The sequence below is a fragment of the Ascaphus truei genome, chromosome 10, assembly GCF_040206685.1.
Source record: "Ascaphus truei isolate aAscTru1 chromosome 10, aAscTru1.hap1, whole genome shotgun sequence".
In the NCBI taxonomy this organism is placed as follows: domain Eukaryota; kingdom Metazoa; phylum Chordata; class Amphibia; order Anura; family Ascaphidae; genus Ascaphus; species Ascaphus truei.
The window spans coordinates 57688507-57705600 of record NC_134492.1 but is presented as its reverse complement, the minus strand read 5'-3'; the positions used below and the strand labels follow the sequence as shown (position 1 = coordinate 57705600).

Genomic DNA, 17094 nt, shown 5'->3' with positions numbered 1-17094 from the left:
TATTCAATTCGAGAAGTGCTTATCACAAGTGCGCATGCGTTACCGTAAACAAAGCCTCAAAGGGTTGAGGGGGGGGGGGGGATGGATGAGTCATCATAATGGATTAGCTGTACTGTAGTTCAAAGAAATATTTTCAACAGGTCATCATGTTTTGATCCCCACACCCCCAAATCAATAAAAATCACATAAAGCATGTGAATGACTAGTGTCGCATTAAAAAGCTACAGTACCGATTGAATATCAGAATCCAAGAATTTTTATGCAGGCACATGTCTGGAAATGAAACAAACAAAAAAAAAACTTGAACATTCAAATGAATGTGAAGTTATCCTTTTATCTGATAAAGCGTGGGAGACCGCGCGAAACGCGTAAGAGTGCTTTTTTGCTGTTTTTTTATGTGCCAATAAACTTTTGTACCTAGATTTTTGTATTTGTTGTCACGCGTTTTTCCAAGGCAGCTGCACCGACTTTCACGACCCTTCCTATGCCGATTTCTTTCGGTAGGAGCACGCCGACAGCACCTGGATCTCCAGATGATCACCAAGTGAGTTATTTCATTACTTACTGTTACTCAATTTTGCACCTTACTATTTCATAGTCCTCTCCAGACACTGACACCCATACAAGATCTACCTATTGCAGGCTATTGGGAGTCCACAGAGAGTGGTCATTAAGGGACACAGCGGCACTATTGATCATATACATTGTGGATTATGGAGTTCTAGCTTCATTATGCTGTTTTGATTGGAAAGACTTTATGCTTCAAAGGCTACAATTGCATTTTCATTACGTGGACTTTCCCTGTGAGCATTGCTAGGGGATCACTCCTCTATTTCTCTTGAAATAGTACTTTAGCCATGTGTGTGTGCGGGGGAGAGAGGGAGAGCGCTGTACTGTATGCGCCGAAATGTGATACTGTAACACGCCTATGCATTTCAACAATGTTCAAATGAGACATACAGTACTGTACAGTACACGCATAATATAAAAACAGTATGAAAAGAAGTAAAAGTACTGATTACAAAATGTATGTATGTATGTATGTCTTTATTTGTATAGCGCCATAAAATGTACATAGCGCTTCACAGTAGTAATACATGTCAAATAAATAACAAATATAAATAACAGATCATGGGAATAAGTGCTTCAGACATACTGTAAAAGTAACATTAAGGAAGGAGTCCCTGCTCCGAGGAGCTTACAATCTAATTGGTAGGTAGGGAGAACGTACAGAGACAGTAGGAGGGAATACTAGTAAGTGCGTCTGCAGGAGGCCAAGCTTTGTGTCATGTGTCCATGATTATCCAGTGCTACTCATATGCTTCTTTAAGCAGATGTGTCTTAAGGTGGGTCTTAAAGGTGGATAGCGAGGGGGCTAGTCGGGTATTGAGGGGAAGAGCATTCCAGAGGTGTGGGGCAGAAAGTGAGAAAGGTTTAAGGCGGGAGAGAGCTTTAGATACAAAGGGGGTAGAAAGAAGACATCCTTGAGAAGAACGCAAGAGTCGTGATGGTGCATAGCGAGAAATTAGGGCTGAGATGTAATGAGGGGCAGAAGAATGTAAAGCTTTAAAAGTGAGCAGTAGAATTGAGTGTGAGATACGCGATTTAATCGGAAGCCAGGAGAGGGATTTCAGCAGGGGAGACGCTGAGACAGATTTAGGAAAGAGTAGAGTGATTCTGGCAGCAGTGTTTAGGATAGATTGTAGGGGAGACAAGTGAGAGGTAGGAAGGCCGGACAGCAGGAGGTTGCAGTAATCGAGACGTGAGAGAATGAGGGCCTGAGTCAGAGTTTTAGCAGTTGAGTAACAGAGGAAAGGGCGTATCTTTGTGATATTGCGGAGGAAAAAGCGACAAGTTTTAGAAACGTTTTGAATATGAGAGGAGAATGAGAGAGAGGAATCAAGTGTGACCCCTAGGCAGCGTGCTTGGGCTACTGGGTGAATGATCGTATTTCCAATAGCAATGTGGAAGGATGTAGTAGGGCCAGGTTTGGGAGGTAGTATAAGGAGCTCTGTTTTTGCCATGTTAAGTTTCAGTCGGCGGATGGCCATCCAGGATGATATTCCAGAGAGGCATTCAGAAACTTTGGTCTGTATAGCAGGTGTAAGGTCAGGGGTTGAAAGGTAAATTTGTGTGTCGTCAGCATAGAGGTGATATTTAAACCCAAAAGATGTGATTAGGTCACCTAGAGAGAGTGTGTAGAGAGAAAAGAGAAGGGGTCCCAGGACAGAGCCCTGGGGTACCCCCACAGAGAGATCAATAGAGGAGGAGGAGGTGTTAGCAAAAGAGACACTGAAGGTACGATGGGAGAGGTAAGAGGAGATCCAGTACAATACAGTACATACAGAAATGTGTTAATTTTATATTCGAAGACGCAACGTTATATTTTTGTAATACTGTATACTGTAAATCTTCCATTTTACAAATACTGCGCGCGCCCACCTGTGTTTTTAGACGGTATTGCAGTATAGCAGACAGCGCTAAAAATCCAAGCGCCAACATACCGGAAACCGCTCCGAAAAAAAACGAAAATATACCGCATCTGCCCGTCGTTATCAGAGCGCCGCGGATCTGGCCGCATTAGGATAAAGGCGGCCGCAGCTGTATGTCATTAACCCCTCAAGCACCAACGGGGATTAAACGACCTAGTAGTTCCTGATATTATCATGACAAATACCCTTCAAATTGATTAATTAATTAATTAATTAAGGTCTAAAGGCCATTGTAAACCGTAACAGCCTACGGTATGGTTACATACATTACCCCATGAATGGTATTATTGATGTAAAAATATCATAACACAATGCAATGTCTCTTATGTGGAGGAGTTTCACATAGAGCTCCACTGTTCTTTGGAGAAAACACTTCCACTCCATTTGGCAGAGGGAACGTTTTTGGATATATGAGTTGCACACGCTAGCCCCTCAAGGACTAAACGTAGATTTCAGCATAGTTCCTTTTTTGGGTGAATAATCCTTAACGAATGAAGGTTGTTGGGATTAGTACCTAGCCCTTCATTCATGTTGGTCTTTTACTATTTGGTCTAGTTTTCTGTCTCGCCTTAGCATGGCTACACAGGTCATATAGGTCATATTATTAGTACATGGGAATGTATTATAGATCTGTAGACACAACCATACATGTGATGAGGCATAATATATTGTCTTTGAGTTAATCTCAAGGGCAATACTTGGCTGTGAGCCATATGGCTGTGTAACATCAAAAGAGTCACATCATAAGTGTCATATCTAAAGTGTCTACAAGAGTTAATTATTGTAGTTGAAATTGGAGGAAGATCTGGACTCTGCATTACAACTTTGCCACTGTGAGACATTCTCTTTCAACATCTGTGATTATTTGTTCATTTTTATCCTCCATTACCTGTGAAGTCTCTCTTCCTGCATCTTACTATGCCCTCCCTACTGCTTTTTCTGTTTACCGTTTCCTCACTCCTTTCTGAATGTCTCTGTTCTCTCCAACTTCCCCACTCCACCATTAATTATACACCCCTCTCCCAACAACTTCTATACCCCTCAATAAAAAACACCCACCCAAATCCTCTATCTACTCCTTCCCACTGCTGGGGATCTCCCCATTGCCTGAAGTCAGACATACACACCTGATCTCACTCATGCATCCCTGCCATCTCTTTCCCTGTAAATGGTGTTAACCTTTTCATTTAATACTGACCAGCCTTAAATCTCACCCCACAAATCAAGTATCCCAATAGCCTGCACTCAAGGCTATTGTCCCACACTCCTACCACACATTGTGACCAAGCACTGCCAGCTACAGCACTTACTCCCTCACCTACTGTCTCTGTAAGTTTCCCATTAAACCTCTTAGATTGTAAGCTCTTCAGGGCAGGGATTTCCTTTCCTATTGTCTGATTTTGCTGCACTTACTGTATAATTATAATTCCCTGTACTGTATTCTTTGTAAAGCTCTGAGTACACTTTTGGCGCTATATAAAATAGACATACAATACAATACCATTGAGAAAATTATCAGTAGCTTATCGGTTTATGACTATATTGTCCAAAACTAAACTAAGATATGAGCTAGTGTTGCTTCTAATAAATTTGAAACTATAGTTTACACATGACACATTTATATTTGTTAATTCAGTATTATGGTTATTTATTTCTAACTTTTAGTTTTATTGTAATTTTTATAATTATTTTAATTTTATTATTTGTTTATTTATTTTATCATTTTTTATTTTATCTATTATTTATTATTATATAATTTTTTATGGCTGTCAATCATTAACAACATGGCATTATGGATTTGAGGATCCGTGAAACGCGTAGGGTGGAGCTTGCCCTACTCCCAAACAGAGTTGCATCTATGTGCGCTCTCTCCTAACGAACCGGAGACCCCCCGTGACGTCATACCCGGATACAAGCCGCGGACACACCATCTACTCTCGCGAGAGAGGCTTGCGGACATACAGGGGATCGGGAGTGACATACCAAGTAGAGGGAAGCCAGCCGGAACGAGCCCCAGCGAGACGGAGGTTCAGCCCGCCCCAGCAGGTCTGGGAGCCCCGAGAGTAGCTGATGGTTGTGGAAGGCGATTTCCTATTATATGAGATTCTCAATGCGCATTTCCTACTTGGGTTCAGTAAGTAGGATTCTAACTGCTGTTTGACACCATGTGGAGAGGAGCTGTTTTTAAAAAAATTGTCATTGTTCATTAAATGTACCTTTGTTTTACTCACTATCTTGCACTAGTGTTTTCCTCTGGGGTCTAATCATCCCCTTTCTCTTGCTAATCTGTTTGGTATTCCAACAGTGTTACACTATTTTGTTTTGTTTTTTCTTTCCACATATGCGGTACCCCCCGAACTGATCATCTTTGGAGTCATCATGTGTTTGGACTTACCTGCTATTGCTAATTACCAAGGAGTTTCTGGTAGTATCGGACACTGATGTTGTTTATTTTATTAACACTTTATATTGTGTTCATTTTTCTTTCCGCTAGCGCCGTTAGGTAACATTCTGTCTCGCAATAAAATACAAAGAGTTACAAAAAATAATAAAAAGCTCTACCTCCATTTTTAAAGGTAGAGCCTTTTATTATTTTTTTTTAAGTGTGATTAATGTTTGTACATAACAGTGAGTATATTGCTAAACCATTGCTGTTTGTGTTTATTAGCATTACACATTGGATAGCCGTTAATGAGAAGGCTATCAGATTAGCATTAGGGAGGAGTTGGCCATCACTTCTGATTTAAGCGCGTAGGTGACCTCCTGACGAAGCACTCTGTTGCGAAACGCGTAGAGGTCACTAACGCGCTTGCTGATTGGCTGAGGCAGTGAACAAGGAAGTTCAGGCTCTGGTGTCATCTCCGCGGCTGGTGCGGTCCGGAGTGTTTAGCGCCAGCGAGCGGCTCCAGCTTGCGCTTCTGTGGTGAGTGCCTCTCCCCCTTTTACAGCCTATTGCACAGTGATTGGTATTCTGACTATTGTATGCGGACTAGCACTGCTTTTTGGGCATTCTTGTTTCCAAAGGGTCTCAGTATTTGTTATCCTTGTATGTTATTGGTTTATAGTGTGTGTGCACACTGCAGCACTAGAGCGGGAATCTTACCGATTGTCTTGTGTTTTTATTATGTTTGTGGTCGTTTAGACCTTATTATGAATAAATTATTTTAATCACCCATATTTTATTGGAGGCTTTACTTCTATGTTACACATCCAGTTTATTATTGGGTTTACATTAATCCCCGGTGTGCAGGCAGTTTGGGTGTTGTAATTCAGATTATGCATCTCGCTATGAGAAATGTAGTTTACAAATAAATGTAATTTATGTAAAGGAGCAATTCATGCAATATCTTACACATGCTTTTTTTTTTAAAATCAGTTCTGTAGAATTACAGAAAACTTTTTGTATTTTTTTATTATTCAACTCTTAATGCGATTTTTAATGAGTTTTAGTATACTGAGAATCCTGTGATTTCTATAGCAGGTTTTAGCCACCTCCCCAGCAGTGCAAGATCTTTGCAACACTTTCCAGTTTGTGATCATTTGTTGCCAACGTTCCCAGCAGTTTGTGCTGCAAACTAACAATAGACAATGTTACTTTTGTCATATAAGGATACATTGTAGCTGCATAATTACACTAACTGAAGGATTTATCTGAAAAGGAGAGGCAGCCATTAAGTGAACCCTGGGAAGCAGGATCTTTGCCGATTGATCACGGGAGAATGTATCGATCGGCAGCTTAGGTAATTTAGTTTTCAATAAAAATAAATGAAACGTGGCGTATATTAAAGCAACCGACATTCCCCCCCCCCTCACTAAAGTGCCCCTTGGATTGCCCCTAATCTTCCCACAGATGCGGAGCATGCAAATTTATGGAAAGTACACTTTTGTCCGTGTGCATATGTACTTCCGAATTCCTCCCAAGGACAGCTGCCAGAATCCCACGGATATGAAAACCGTGGCCTCACATTAGGAGAGTTTGTTATACTAAGGATGTGAAGAGCAAAACAAGTCGTAAACAAACAGATTGCACCATATTGTCATACAATATAAACGTGTAAGAAACAAAGATCCCCGTTTTCCCTGGCCACAATGACATCTTAGAGAGAGAGAAAAGATGTTACCTGCACGTAGAACTTGGGCACGCTGGCCAAGGCGTTGGCGATGTTTGTCAGAACGGTATTGGTAGGAGGGGGGTATAGATACTTCAGACTGGACCTTATTGGAAATGCCAGGCTGGAGGGAGAACATAAAATGCAAAACCATCAGATGAGAGAGATCCAAGATGCAGACTTCGGTGTCTTTAAAATAACAGCAATTATTAATACCGGAAGCAAAAAGATTACCAATGGTGCACACACAGACTGACTGGGAGGGGATGAATTACTTGGATCAGGGGTGGTCAACTACAGTCTTCAAGAGCCACCAACAGGACATGTTTTCTGGATATCCCTGCTTCATCACAGGGGGCTCAATCAGTGGCTCAGTCTTCGAAGCAGGGACAACTGAGGCAGGGACATCCTGAAAACCTGACCTGTGGGGGGGTTTTGAGGACTGGAGCTGGCCGCCCTGACTCGGACGTTAAAGTGATATTACTCTGTGTCTGCAGCAAATGTAAGAAACGTAGTAACAACTAATCATAAATCTGGCACAGTTAGGCCGCGCTTATAGTGCGCGCGACGGGTGATGTCACCGTCGCCACCCGCGAAAATTATAATTTAACTTTTGGCGACGTCGCTGGTGAGCTGGCCATTGATTGGTTCAGAGGCTATCACATGTGGCGACAGCCTCTGAAAAATCAAATTTTAATCGGCTTCCAAATTTTTGGTTGCCGCCATCGCGTTGCGCTTACTATAAGCACTTGCGACGGCGGCAATGCTTTTGTTTTCATGCGACGTTGCATCGCCGGCACTATAAGCGCAGCCTTAGTTAAATATGGGGGGGGATTACGTCCCCTTCTTTCTGGCTCATAAAATGGGCGCAATAACAACCTGCAAATTGTGATGTGAAAAATCCTATTACAGTGTGAGGGTATTAACGTTACTCTCCCTGAAAAGCTCTGCTTGTGCCACCGCGGAACTTGCTGTTTTTTTCTGGGTTGTATAAGAGATCTCCCCAAACGCAGATGGTCATTCATTACTATTAAATGCGACTCCCAAAAGTGTCTCCACCTACTCCATATAATCCCATCCCTAATTGCTCACTGATATAAGCAGGGAGAAATCCTTGATACACTAACCCCTAGGGGTTCTCAACTCCAGTCCTCAAGACTCCCCAACAGGTCAAGATATCCCAGCTTCAGCACAGGTGGCTCAGTCGAAGCAGGGACTGATTGAGCCACCTGTGCTGTAGCTGGGATATCTTTAAACCTTGACCTGTTCGGGGTCTTGAAGACTGAAGTTGAGCACCCCTGCACTAACGCATGTTTAAAAACGTCTCTCACTGGCAATTTAAACAGCAGAAATGTATACGCCCCATATAAAATCTACAGTGAAGCCGTGAGCTGTTTTTACCTGAACTTTCCGTCCACATCGGAGCTCAAGACACGGAGGACACAACACTGACGAGATGCACACTCGGCTTTTATACAAACTAAATGAAGAACCACCCCAAGAAATTCAAAAGCTTGGACGCTAGAAACCACTGCTGGTCTGATAACATGCATAATACTACCTATTGTATGAATTAGATACATTATTTTATTCTATGCACCAAAGCGCATGCACATTCATTAAAGTATTCCCAAGAATGATCGTCATATAGGCAACAATTGAATGTTTAATAGGTACATATTATATAATTCCAGGTCTAGGCTTGTCGAACGTAAACAGAGCCTAGTGCGAAACGCGTAGCGTATAACTCGGGGTCTGCTCAACAGCTGCTGGCGTCTTACCAACTCCGACCTGGTAACCTTGGAACGACCAACAACTGCATGCAACTGATCAAATACACCACTTCCATGGTCAGCATGCTAAGCGGTGTACATTTCAGAGCAGGTCTGCACGCTTCAACCCAAGTAACCCAATAGTGGTACCGATTCTCAAACTCAAAAAAAAGGGTCACGCTGCACCGGATAATGAAGTATCTCTATGTACTCAACCTCTCAACGCCCCAGCTTCTCAGGGGAAACAGAACATATGTCACTTAAGCAGATTAGGGCCCATATATACCCGACACGGTGTGACTCCACGAGACATCTTACTGCCCTATGACGCGACATTTGGTGTAGCATATCTTAGTGAATATTGCCCTGTCGTCTGTAAGTCGAGCCTCAGGAAGGGTTTTGATTTCCTCCAGCTGCTCCCTTTTGTCTGATGTCTGTGTTGAACAAGAGTTTACACAGGCAAAATCTGTTCTCCCCTTATCTCTGCTGGCTGTCTGATAAATAGCGAGTGAGATCGGGGGAATAAATGGCGTGATTGAAGGACACTCCCGCATTCAGAGGCCGCAAACAAATTTCATTTGTAATTCATTTTCAAAAAAATATCTTTGCTATTGACACGGCTCGATTTGTTCAGGGAAGGCGACTTAAATTTGTGACACAAGTTTGTGCTCTGGCCGACTGCGTGAGACTGCACCTTAAATACATTAACAAAGAAATTGAAAAAAGAAGAAGAGATACAAACCCATGATTTGGTGCAATTCCTCGTTCTATGGTGATCTGGTTTGGGGGTTTCACTTCTTTCTTTTCATCCGCTTTCGGGGGACTAAACACATTAAATAGAATAAATTATTATTACATAATAGAAATTAGTAAGAGAAAAACTCCAAGTTTCAATCATACAAATATGTTTGTCTTTTTGAATAGAGTATCAGTGATCGCACTACATCATGGGGTCTGGTGCTCCCAGGGGGAGTAGTGGCTACTTCATGGGGTCTGGCGCTCCCAGGGGGAGTAGTGGCTACGTCATGGGGGCTGGCGCTCCCAGGGGGAGTAGTGGCTACGTCATGGGGTCTGGCGCTCCCAGGGGGAGTAGTGGCTACGTCATGGGGTCTGGCGCTCCCAGGGGGGGTAGTGGCTACGTCATGGGGTCTGCCGCTCCTAGGGGGAGTAGTGACTACGTCATGGGGTCTGGCGCTCCGAGGGTGAGTAGTGGCTACATCATGGGGCTGGAACTCCCAGGGGGAGTAGTGGCTACATCATGGGGCTGGCACTCCCAGGGGGAGTAGTGGCTATGTCATGGAGTCTGGCACTCCTGAGGTCCCACGGTGTAGTGAGGTTTGTTTTCCTGGGTAGATTGTGCTCTGTGCGCCGCGAGGACGCAGGGTGCCATCTGCCCAGTAGGATTCGCTTCTGTTCCTGAAAAATGTCTGCCACGGTCCTATGACCGCTATTGATTGCGTTACCGTGACCGCAGTGTGCCAGAGGGGCCGTTGCACTCAAAGGGCTAAAGCAGCAGTCACACCTCGAGACCATCTTTTTTTTATACATGTATAGGAAGCAGGGTGTCTCTCAAGGGAAACTGCGCTCATTTCAGCTCAGAGGACCCATCGGAGAAAGTGCCATCGGTACTTCATGGAGGTTTAAAACCCCCAGTGACGCGGAGAGCCGCGAACAATGTTGCAGGATCCTACTGGCCCGCGCGACGAGGGAGATTTAACCGCCCACTTTGTTTACTCTGTAGGGGACACATACCTCCATACGTAAGTGTCTTGGGAAGTAGGGGGCCCCCAGATGTGAAATTAACGCAGTTTTGCTCCGGACACCCCCCTTCTTCCTACACGTAATCAAAAAAGTGACCGGGGACTAACATTCTACTTTAAGGTGAATATCCCAATACTGTATACTGTATGGTTATAATCAACTCAGAGAAGGAGAGAAGATTAGGACAAACCCCTCTGATCCTGACGTCTTCTTGCTGCTTGTTTTACAGGATGAGTTTTACAGTAACCTTTGTGTTCTGCAACATTATTATTTGGGGGCAGAGAAAGCCACAAACCTTTTACTTTTCTCGGAGAACGGGGGCTGGTCTGGTAGGTGGACGTGGCTTTCCTTTGCATACTCCACCACGAGAGTGTGACCCAGCACAGTGAGCTGGTGAAGTCTGGACAGAGCCTGCGGATAGAGATGGGACAGGGATGTGTACAACTCACTGTAGGACAGGAGATTGACAGGAGCATTCCCTGCAATATCCCACACGTGTGGTTTTTAAATAAATAAATTCTGTAGTATTAGATTATATATTTTCATTTTTTTTACTTCATCTCTTAATTCCATTTTAATGAGTGTTAATACACTGATCATCCTCTGATTTCTATAGCAGGTTTAGCCATCTCCCCAGCAGTGCAAGATCTTTGAAACACTTTCCTGTTTGTGATCATTTGTGATCATTTGTTGCCAATGTTCCCAGCAGTTTGAGCTGCAAATTGTAACAATAGACAAGGTTACCTTAGTCATAAGGGGGGGGGGGGAGATTTTCCTTACCCCCACCCATGTATTTATTTTCCAACAAGATAGGAACTGGGGTGTCCCCTGGAGCCGAGCCACTTCCTGATATACATCCAAAGGAATTAATTAGACCAGCAGTGCGCAAACTGGGGGGCGCAAGATTTTTTTGGGGTGGCACGGGCAGCTGCAGAGGTCACGCGCTCTCCCCCAGGCATTTAAATGAAATGCCGAGGGACCGCATGAGGCCTCTGCAACCTCTACTTACCGAGGTTGTGCCGGCTCCAGTACGCGTTACCATGGCAACGCGGCATAACGTGACTTCAAATGACACCGCGGGTCACGTGACATCGCACGACCCCGAGGTAAGGAGGGGGCGCCGCAAAAAAAGTTTGCGCGCCCCTGAATTAGACTGCGGAGTAAGCAGAAAGTGGGACAAACCTTTCCCGCTGCAAACTCATTCTGGAAAGTTGCAAAAGCCGCATGTTTCTGAAAAAAAAAAGAAAAGAAATTATGTCATCAATCAGTAAACTAGAGGTAAATATACATACTCTCTACACGCCTCCCCCGCTGTGTCCCCCCTCTCTACTCCCCCGCACAGCCTCCCCCTCCTCCCTACCCACTGTAACCCCCACCCACCCCCCCCGGACAGCCTCCCCTCTGAAACCCCCGCACAGCCTCCCCTCTGTAACCCTCCCCCCCTTCTCTTCTCCGGGTCTCACCTCCCTCCCGCCGCCTCTCCCCGCACACCGCCGCACGGTCTCGGCGCCGCACTGCTGTAGGAATTCTCTCTGCTCCTCTAGACTCAGTTCCGCCGGCAGGTGCCGGACCAGCAGCGTCCTCCCCCCGGGGGCCCCCGGCATCTCCACGCCCCCCTGCACTTCCACGGCCCGAGGCTTCCTCCCTGCGAGCAGGCCGCGAGACTTCCTGCGCGAAATACTGCGAGACTTCCTCCCGGCTAGGAGGCCGCGAGACTTCCTGCGCGAAATACTGCGAGACTTCCTCCCGGCTTGGAGGCCGCGAGACTTCCTGCGCGAGAGCTGCGTCACCATGGAGACCCGGCCACCGCTACATTTTTGGGGTTACCATGGAAACCAATGCACAGAGAAAGGGGGGGGGGGGGAGTCTGATATGAGCGGGACTGAGTGAGACCGCTTCATGTGTGAGACTGCTTCCTAATGAGTGAGACCGCTTCCTAATGTGTGAGACTGCCCACGAGTGAGATCGCCTCCTAACGAGCGAGGCAGTCTCTTAATGAGTGAGACTGCCTCCTAATGAGTGACATCGCTTCCTAATGAGCGAGACCGTCTCCTAATGAGTAAGACTGCATCATAATGAGTGAGACCGCCTCATAATGTGTGAGACCGCCTACTAATGAGTGAGACAGCCTCCTAATGAGCGAGACAGCCTCCCAATGAGCGAGACCGTCTCCTAATGAGAGACTTCCTCATGAGAGAGACCTAATGAGCGAGACCGCCTCCTAATGAGAGAGACCGCCTCCTAATGAGCGAGACAGCCTCCCAATGAGCGAGACCGTCTCCTAATGAGATACTTCCTCATGAGAGAGACCTAATGAGTGAGACCGCCTCCTAATGAGAGACCTCCGAATGAGCGAGACCACCTTCTAATGAGTGAGACTTCTTCCTAATGTGCGAGACTGCCTCCTAATGAGTGAGACCGCCTCCTAATGAGCGACACTCATGAGAGACCTCCGAATGAGCGAGACCACCTTCTAATGAGCGAGCCTCCTAATGAGAGACCTCCGAATGAGCGAGACCACCTTCTAATGAGTGAGACTGCTTCCTAATGTGCGAGACTGCCTCCTAATGTGCGAGACTGCCTCCTAATGAGTGAGACCGCCTCCTAATGAGAGACCTCCGAATGAGCGAGACCACCTTCTAATGAGTGAGACTTCTTCCTAATGTGCGAGACTGCCTCCTAATGAGTGAGACCGCCTCCTAATGAGAGACACTCATGAGAGACCTCCGAATGAGCGAGACCACCTTCTAATGAGTGAGACTGCTTCCTAATGTAAGAGACTGCCTCCTAATGAGTGAGACCGCCTCCTAATGAGAGACCTCCTAATGAGTGAGACTGCTTCCTAATGAGTGAGACCGCCTCCTAATGAGTAAGACTGTTTCCTAATGAGCGAGACGCCTCCTAATGAGCAAGACCGCCTCCTAATGAGCGAGACTACTTCCTAATTAGCGAGATCGACTCTTAATAAGCGAGAATGTAGAGAAAGGAATGAGCGAGAGACTGCCTCCGAATGAGCGAGACTGCTTCCTAATGAGCGAGAATGTAGAGAAAGGAATGAGCGAGAGACTGCCTCCTAATGAGCGAGACTGCTTCCTAATGAGCGAGAATGTAGAGAAAGGAATGAGCGAGAGACTGCTCCCTAATGAGCGAGACTGCTTCCTAATGAGCGAGATTGTAGAGAAAGGGATGAGCGAGAGACTGCTCCCTAGTGAGCGAGACTGATTCCTAATGAGCGAGAATGTAGAGAATGAGGAATGAGCGCTGCGGAAGAATGGGCTGGGCTGGAGGAAAGTAGAAATAATGATTATTAGGCATAAAAGCCAAAATTACAAACAGACATTGCGTTTCCCACCTCTACGGCGCTTTATCAAAGCGTGACTCTTGTTCAAAGAACAGTCCTATAAGTAGTAGCCTCCTTGCAGACAGGTGTAATGAGGGAGACTGCTCCCTAATGAGTGAGACTGATTCCTAATGAGCGACTGGCTTCAAATGAGCGTCTCCTAAAGGGAGAGCCCATCTGAGTGAGGCTGGGCCGGTGCGCTAAGGATGATCACTATTTAATTAATAACAATAAGTAATAATAAATCAGCACCTTCCATCAACAGAAACATCACGCAGAAAACTTGCTCTGTCTCCACCACTCGTGATTATTGCAGGGGGGTTATGGGAAGATGTTTTCAAGGGTACAGAATTGTGTATCCCATCTTTGAATTTAACGTTTTCAAGCTGTATTGAGAGTTATAGGGCTAAACGTCTCTCACAGAAGCTGTTAGGATTAGGAATATTAGGGTTAGACAATACCCCCCGGCTCCTCCTGCATTACCCTCTTGTCCCTTTGTCCAGAGCAGCAGCAGCAGCAGCAAGAGGCAGATGCGTCCAGACTCCCTGGTCATCTGCGGGCGCCGAAATGTCCAGGCTGAAAGGTCTCCAGCGGTGACACATGCTGCATCGAAATGGCCACGGCGTACTGTCCTAGACCATTTCCATTGGCCACGTCAAAGGCAAATCCCACTTATCCACATTTATTGGAGTCTTACTGAAGTCAAAGCGCTCAGCCACGTAACACTCCATTTTAAGCAATCGTTTAATCATTTCAACTCCCAAAATGTTAAGGATATCCCTGCTTCAGCACAGGTGGCTCAATCAGTGGCTCAGTCAACGTCTGCACCACCTGTGCTGAAGCAGGGATATCCTTACAACTTGACCTGTCTGTGGCCCTTGAGGACTGGCCTTGGCCGCCCCCTGGCTTACATCATCAAAACAAATAGCTTTTTTTTGGAACCAAATATTGCAAATGATTCCGTTAGGATTCTTCCCCAAATCTCTGCAATCCAGTAGGTTTTTCTTTTAGAAGAAGAGGGATTTCCTGGTTATACAGTTCTTGCAAAACAATTTGAACATACTTATACTGTAGTTGTCTGATTTATTTTCTTAAAGCTGGAATCCTGCATTCCTTCTTTTTAATGTTATTTTTTTTTTAGAATGATAGGATTAAAGCAGGGGGTCAATGAAGGCAGCAGCGCACAGCCAAGGGAGCCTCTGAACCTTATTGTTACGCCTCCAGCAGAGACTCAAAGAGTGGGAAAGGACGAACATGAATCAGAGAAGAGATTGTGAGTACTACAGTATGTCTTGTTGAAGAAATGTATATGAATAGACATCCCAGATGAGGCTGTAGAGGTGTGGATTGTATTCACTCACTGTGACCTTCAGGGGGCGGGTTTTTTGATACTAAGAAAAGTACAAGACTTCACATTAGCTTGAACCTTTTACCCACTCTGCAAAAGAGGCCCATTCGTATGTATTTTGAATGCCATTATTGAAGATTTTGTCTGGAACTTCTTGAGAAATTCATTACCTCCCTTTGACTTTACCGGTCTCGAGCTGAACCACGTTCGTTTCAGCCCCGTGGACCCCCTGCTTCCTGAGACACTTATTGTGATGGTAGGGGCAATGTGGCTCTTATAATAAGTTTTTTTATGACTGATGTCATGACAGTAATTATAAGTTCAGGCATTTCACGTCAAGGAACTAAAATACAGGATAATAATGCGTCCCGACAGACCTTTCCGGGACAATGGGATAAGTCAAAGAAATAAGGGACACTCCTGTATATATGGGACTTCTGGCAACCCTAGGTGTATTAATGTATGTGTAAACATCTATTATAAGTAATGTACTGTGTTTCACTGTAAAAATGTGTTTCTTGGTTCCCAGGGCATGCTAGGCTGTTAACACACTTGCCCGGCCTGCATGCTCAGGGATCCAGGTTTAGCTGCTTCCATGAGGGGGTTGAAGACAAAGGGGAGCAGGGATGGGACGTTCTCCTATCTGGGAGACATCGGTCCATTAAGCAGAGCCATTGTCTGCCCCAGACAGCGAGGCGCCGATCTCAGAGGGAGATAGTGAGCCGGCACTGAGAATGGGCTGGGTATGAGTCTCGTAGGCACTGTTCTCATTGACCAGTTTCTAATTCCAACTCGCCTTGCCTCAGCCTCCTTGACACGCCCCCAGCCCGGATTGGCTAACACAGATGAGCCCTGGCGCTGTGATTGGCCTGAGACAATTGGTCGGAGCCCCGTTTTCCAAGCTTTCCTTTGGAGACTGGGAAACTATGAAAGGGAGCACCGATCTGTGCTCCTCAGACTTCTTCAAAGCCGGCGTGCAGGCGGACTACGTAGTGTGGCCCGAGGCTGTGTCGGAGACACCTGAGAACGAGGTTCTGCAACGCTCCAGAGCTTTAAACCTGCTCACCTGTAACTTGCATCCAGCGCTGCCTGGAGTTCCCGATCCCCCACAGGAGGGGAAGCTGCATCGGGTAAGCCATTTCGGTGGCGCTGGACACCTAGGATTCCCCCTGTATCCCCTGGTTGGTGAGCATAGCTCTGTTATGTGATAGTGTGTTGTGTCTGCTGGTCAGAATAAATACCCTTTATTTGATCTCTGTGTCCTGTCTGGTGCTTGATCCCGTGAAAGTGTCCTGGTTTCCCGTAACACTAGCCTATATAGGGAAAGCCGGTAGTAGTTCTAAGAGGGCTGTGTGGGGTTATCGAAATGGCGGATTTAAAGCTCCCGCATCTCATGGGCCAATAGGAAGCCATGATGTCATCCCTTGCGGCTTCCTATTAGCCCGCTTGACTGCGAGCTTTAAACCTGCGGAGCTGCTACCGGCATCACCTATTCGCGTGGGAGTGACGATAATATTAAAGACACACGGGCAACTAAAATACAGTAAGTAAAACATTACATAACATTATCAAAGTGCAATATACATAGAGAAATGTGCTAACAATTATTTGTATATATAGAATATATGAAACATCCTATCATAGTGTCCCACTAGGTCAAGACAAGGAAACCTCTATTTGACCTGAATGATGTCCTCCACTAATATTTAATAATATTGTACACCAAAGTACAGTGAGAAACAGAAATTGTATGTATTGAAAAATATGTCTATAAATATGTAAGTGAGGACATATCTGGAGCAAGACAACTGACCATAATGATTAGAAGCATATAAACGTGAAAAACGTATATATGTGTATAAATGTACATGTGAAATGACCATAATAACTACTATTTTGTATAATAATGTTGACCAATTCATATAATAGGTTATATAGGTCCCTTTTAGATGTGACATACCAGTTCGAAAAAGTGCATGTGAAGAATTATACTGTACATATGTGACAAACGCCACTCTTTTGTAGCGCTGACGTCTATCTGGGCTCTTCACGACACAGTCTTCTAGGGTTAATTAGAGAAATAACAGGATAATACAAAGCTGTACGTTGCTTAGCTCAGGCTTCTGCCTGCTTTATTTTCATCCCACTAAGGGACTGCAGCTTTACCAGGTGTAGGCAGGAGTGTAGAGGGAGATTGGCCTGGTATTAAAGGGGTTGCACCCCATATGGCCACCCCCTGACCTCACCAGGGAGGCAAGGGGTTAACTGGACT

General features: G+C 45.3%; 1 protein-coding gene and 1 long non-coding RNA gene across 5 annotated transcripts in view; one reads left to right on the top strand and one right to left on the bottom strand.

Moving 5' to 3' along the window:
• RNPC3 (RNA binding region (RNP1, RRM) containing 3) overlaps positions 1-11833 on the bottom strand; it is a 34527-nt gene extending 22694 nt beyond the window's left edge. For 3 of the 4 annotated variants that reach the window (XM_075617019.1, XM_075617018.1, XM_075617020.1), the window contains exons 1-5: positions 11598-11833; positions 11317-11364; positions 10430-10545; positions 9116-9196; positions 6614-6725 (exon numbers count right to left, since the gene is read on the bottom strand). In XM_075617019.1, coding sequence (XP_075473134.1) covers positions 6614-6725; positions 9116-9196; positions 10430-10545; positions 11317-11364; positions 11598-11738 — 498 coding nt within the window. In that variant the 5' untranslated portion in view covers positions 11739-11833. The remainder of the gene's footprint in view (positions 1-6613; positions 6726-9115; positions 9197-10429; positions 10546-11316; positions 11365-11597) is intronic. The other variant, XM_075617016.1, reaches the window with a different exon arrangement.
• Positions 11816-16516, top strand: LOC142503981 (uncharacterized). Its single transcript, XR_012804150.1, has 3 exons — positions 11816-14135; positions 14616-14747; positions 15629-16516. It is a non-coding gene; the product is annotated as an uncharacterized LOC142503981 (long non-coding RNA).
• The last annotated feature ends 578 nt before the right edge of the window (positions 16517-17094 follow it).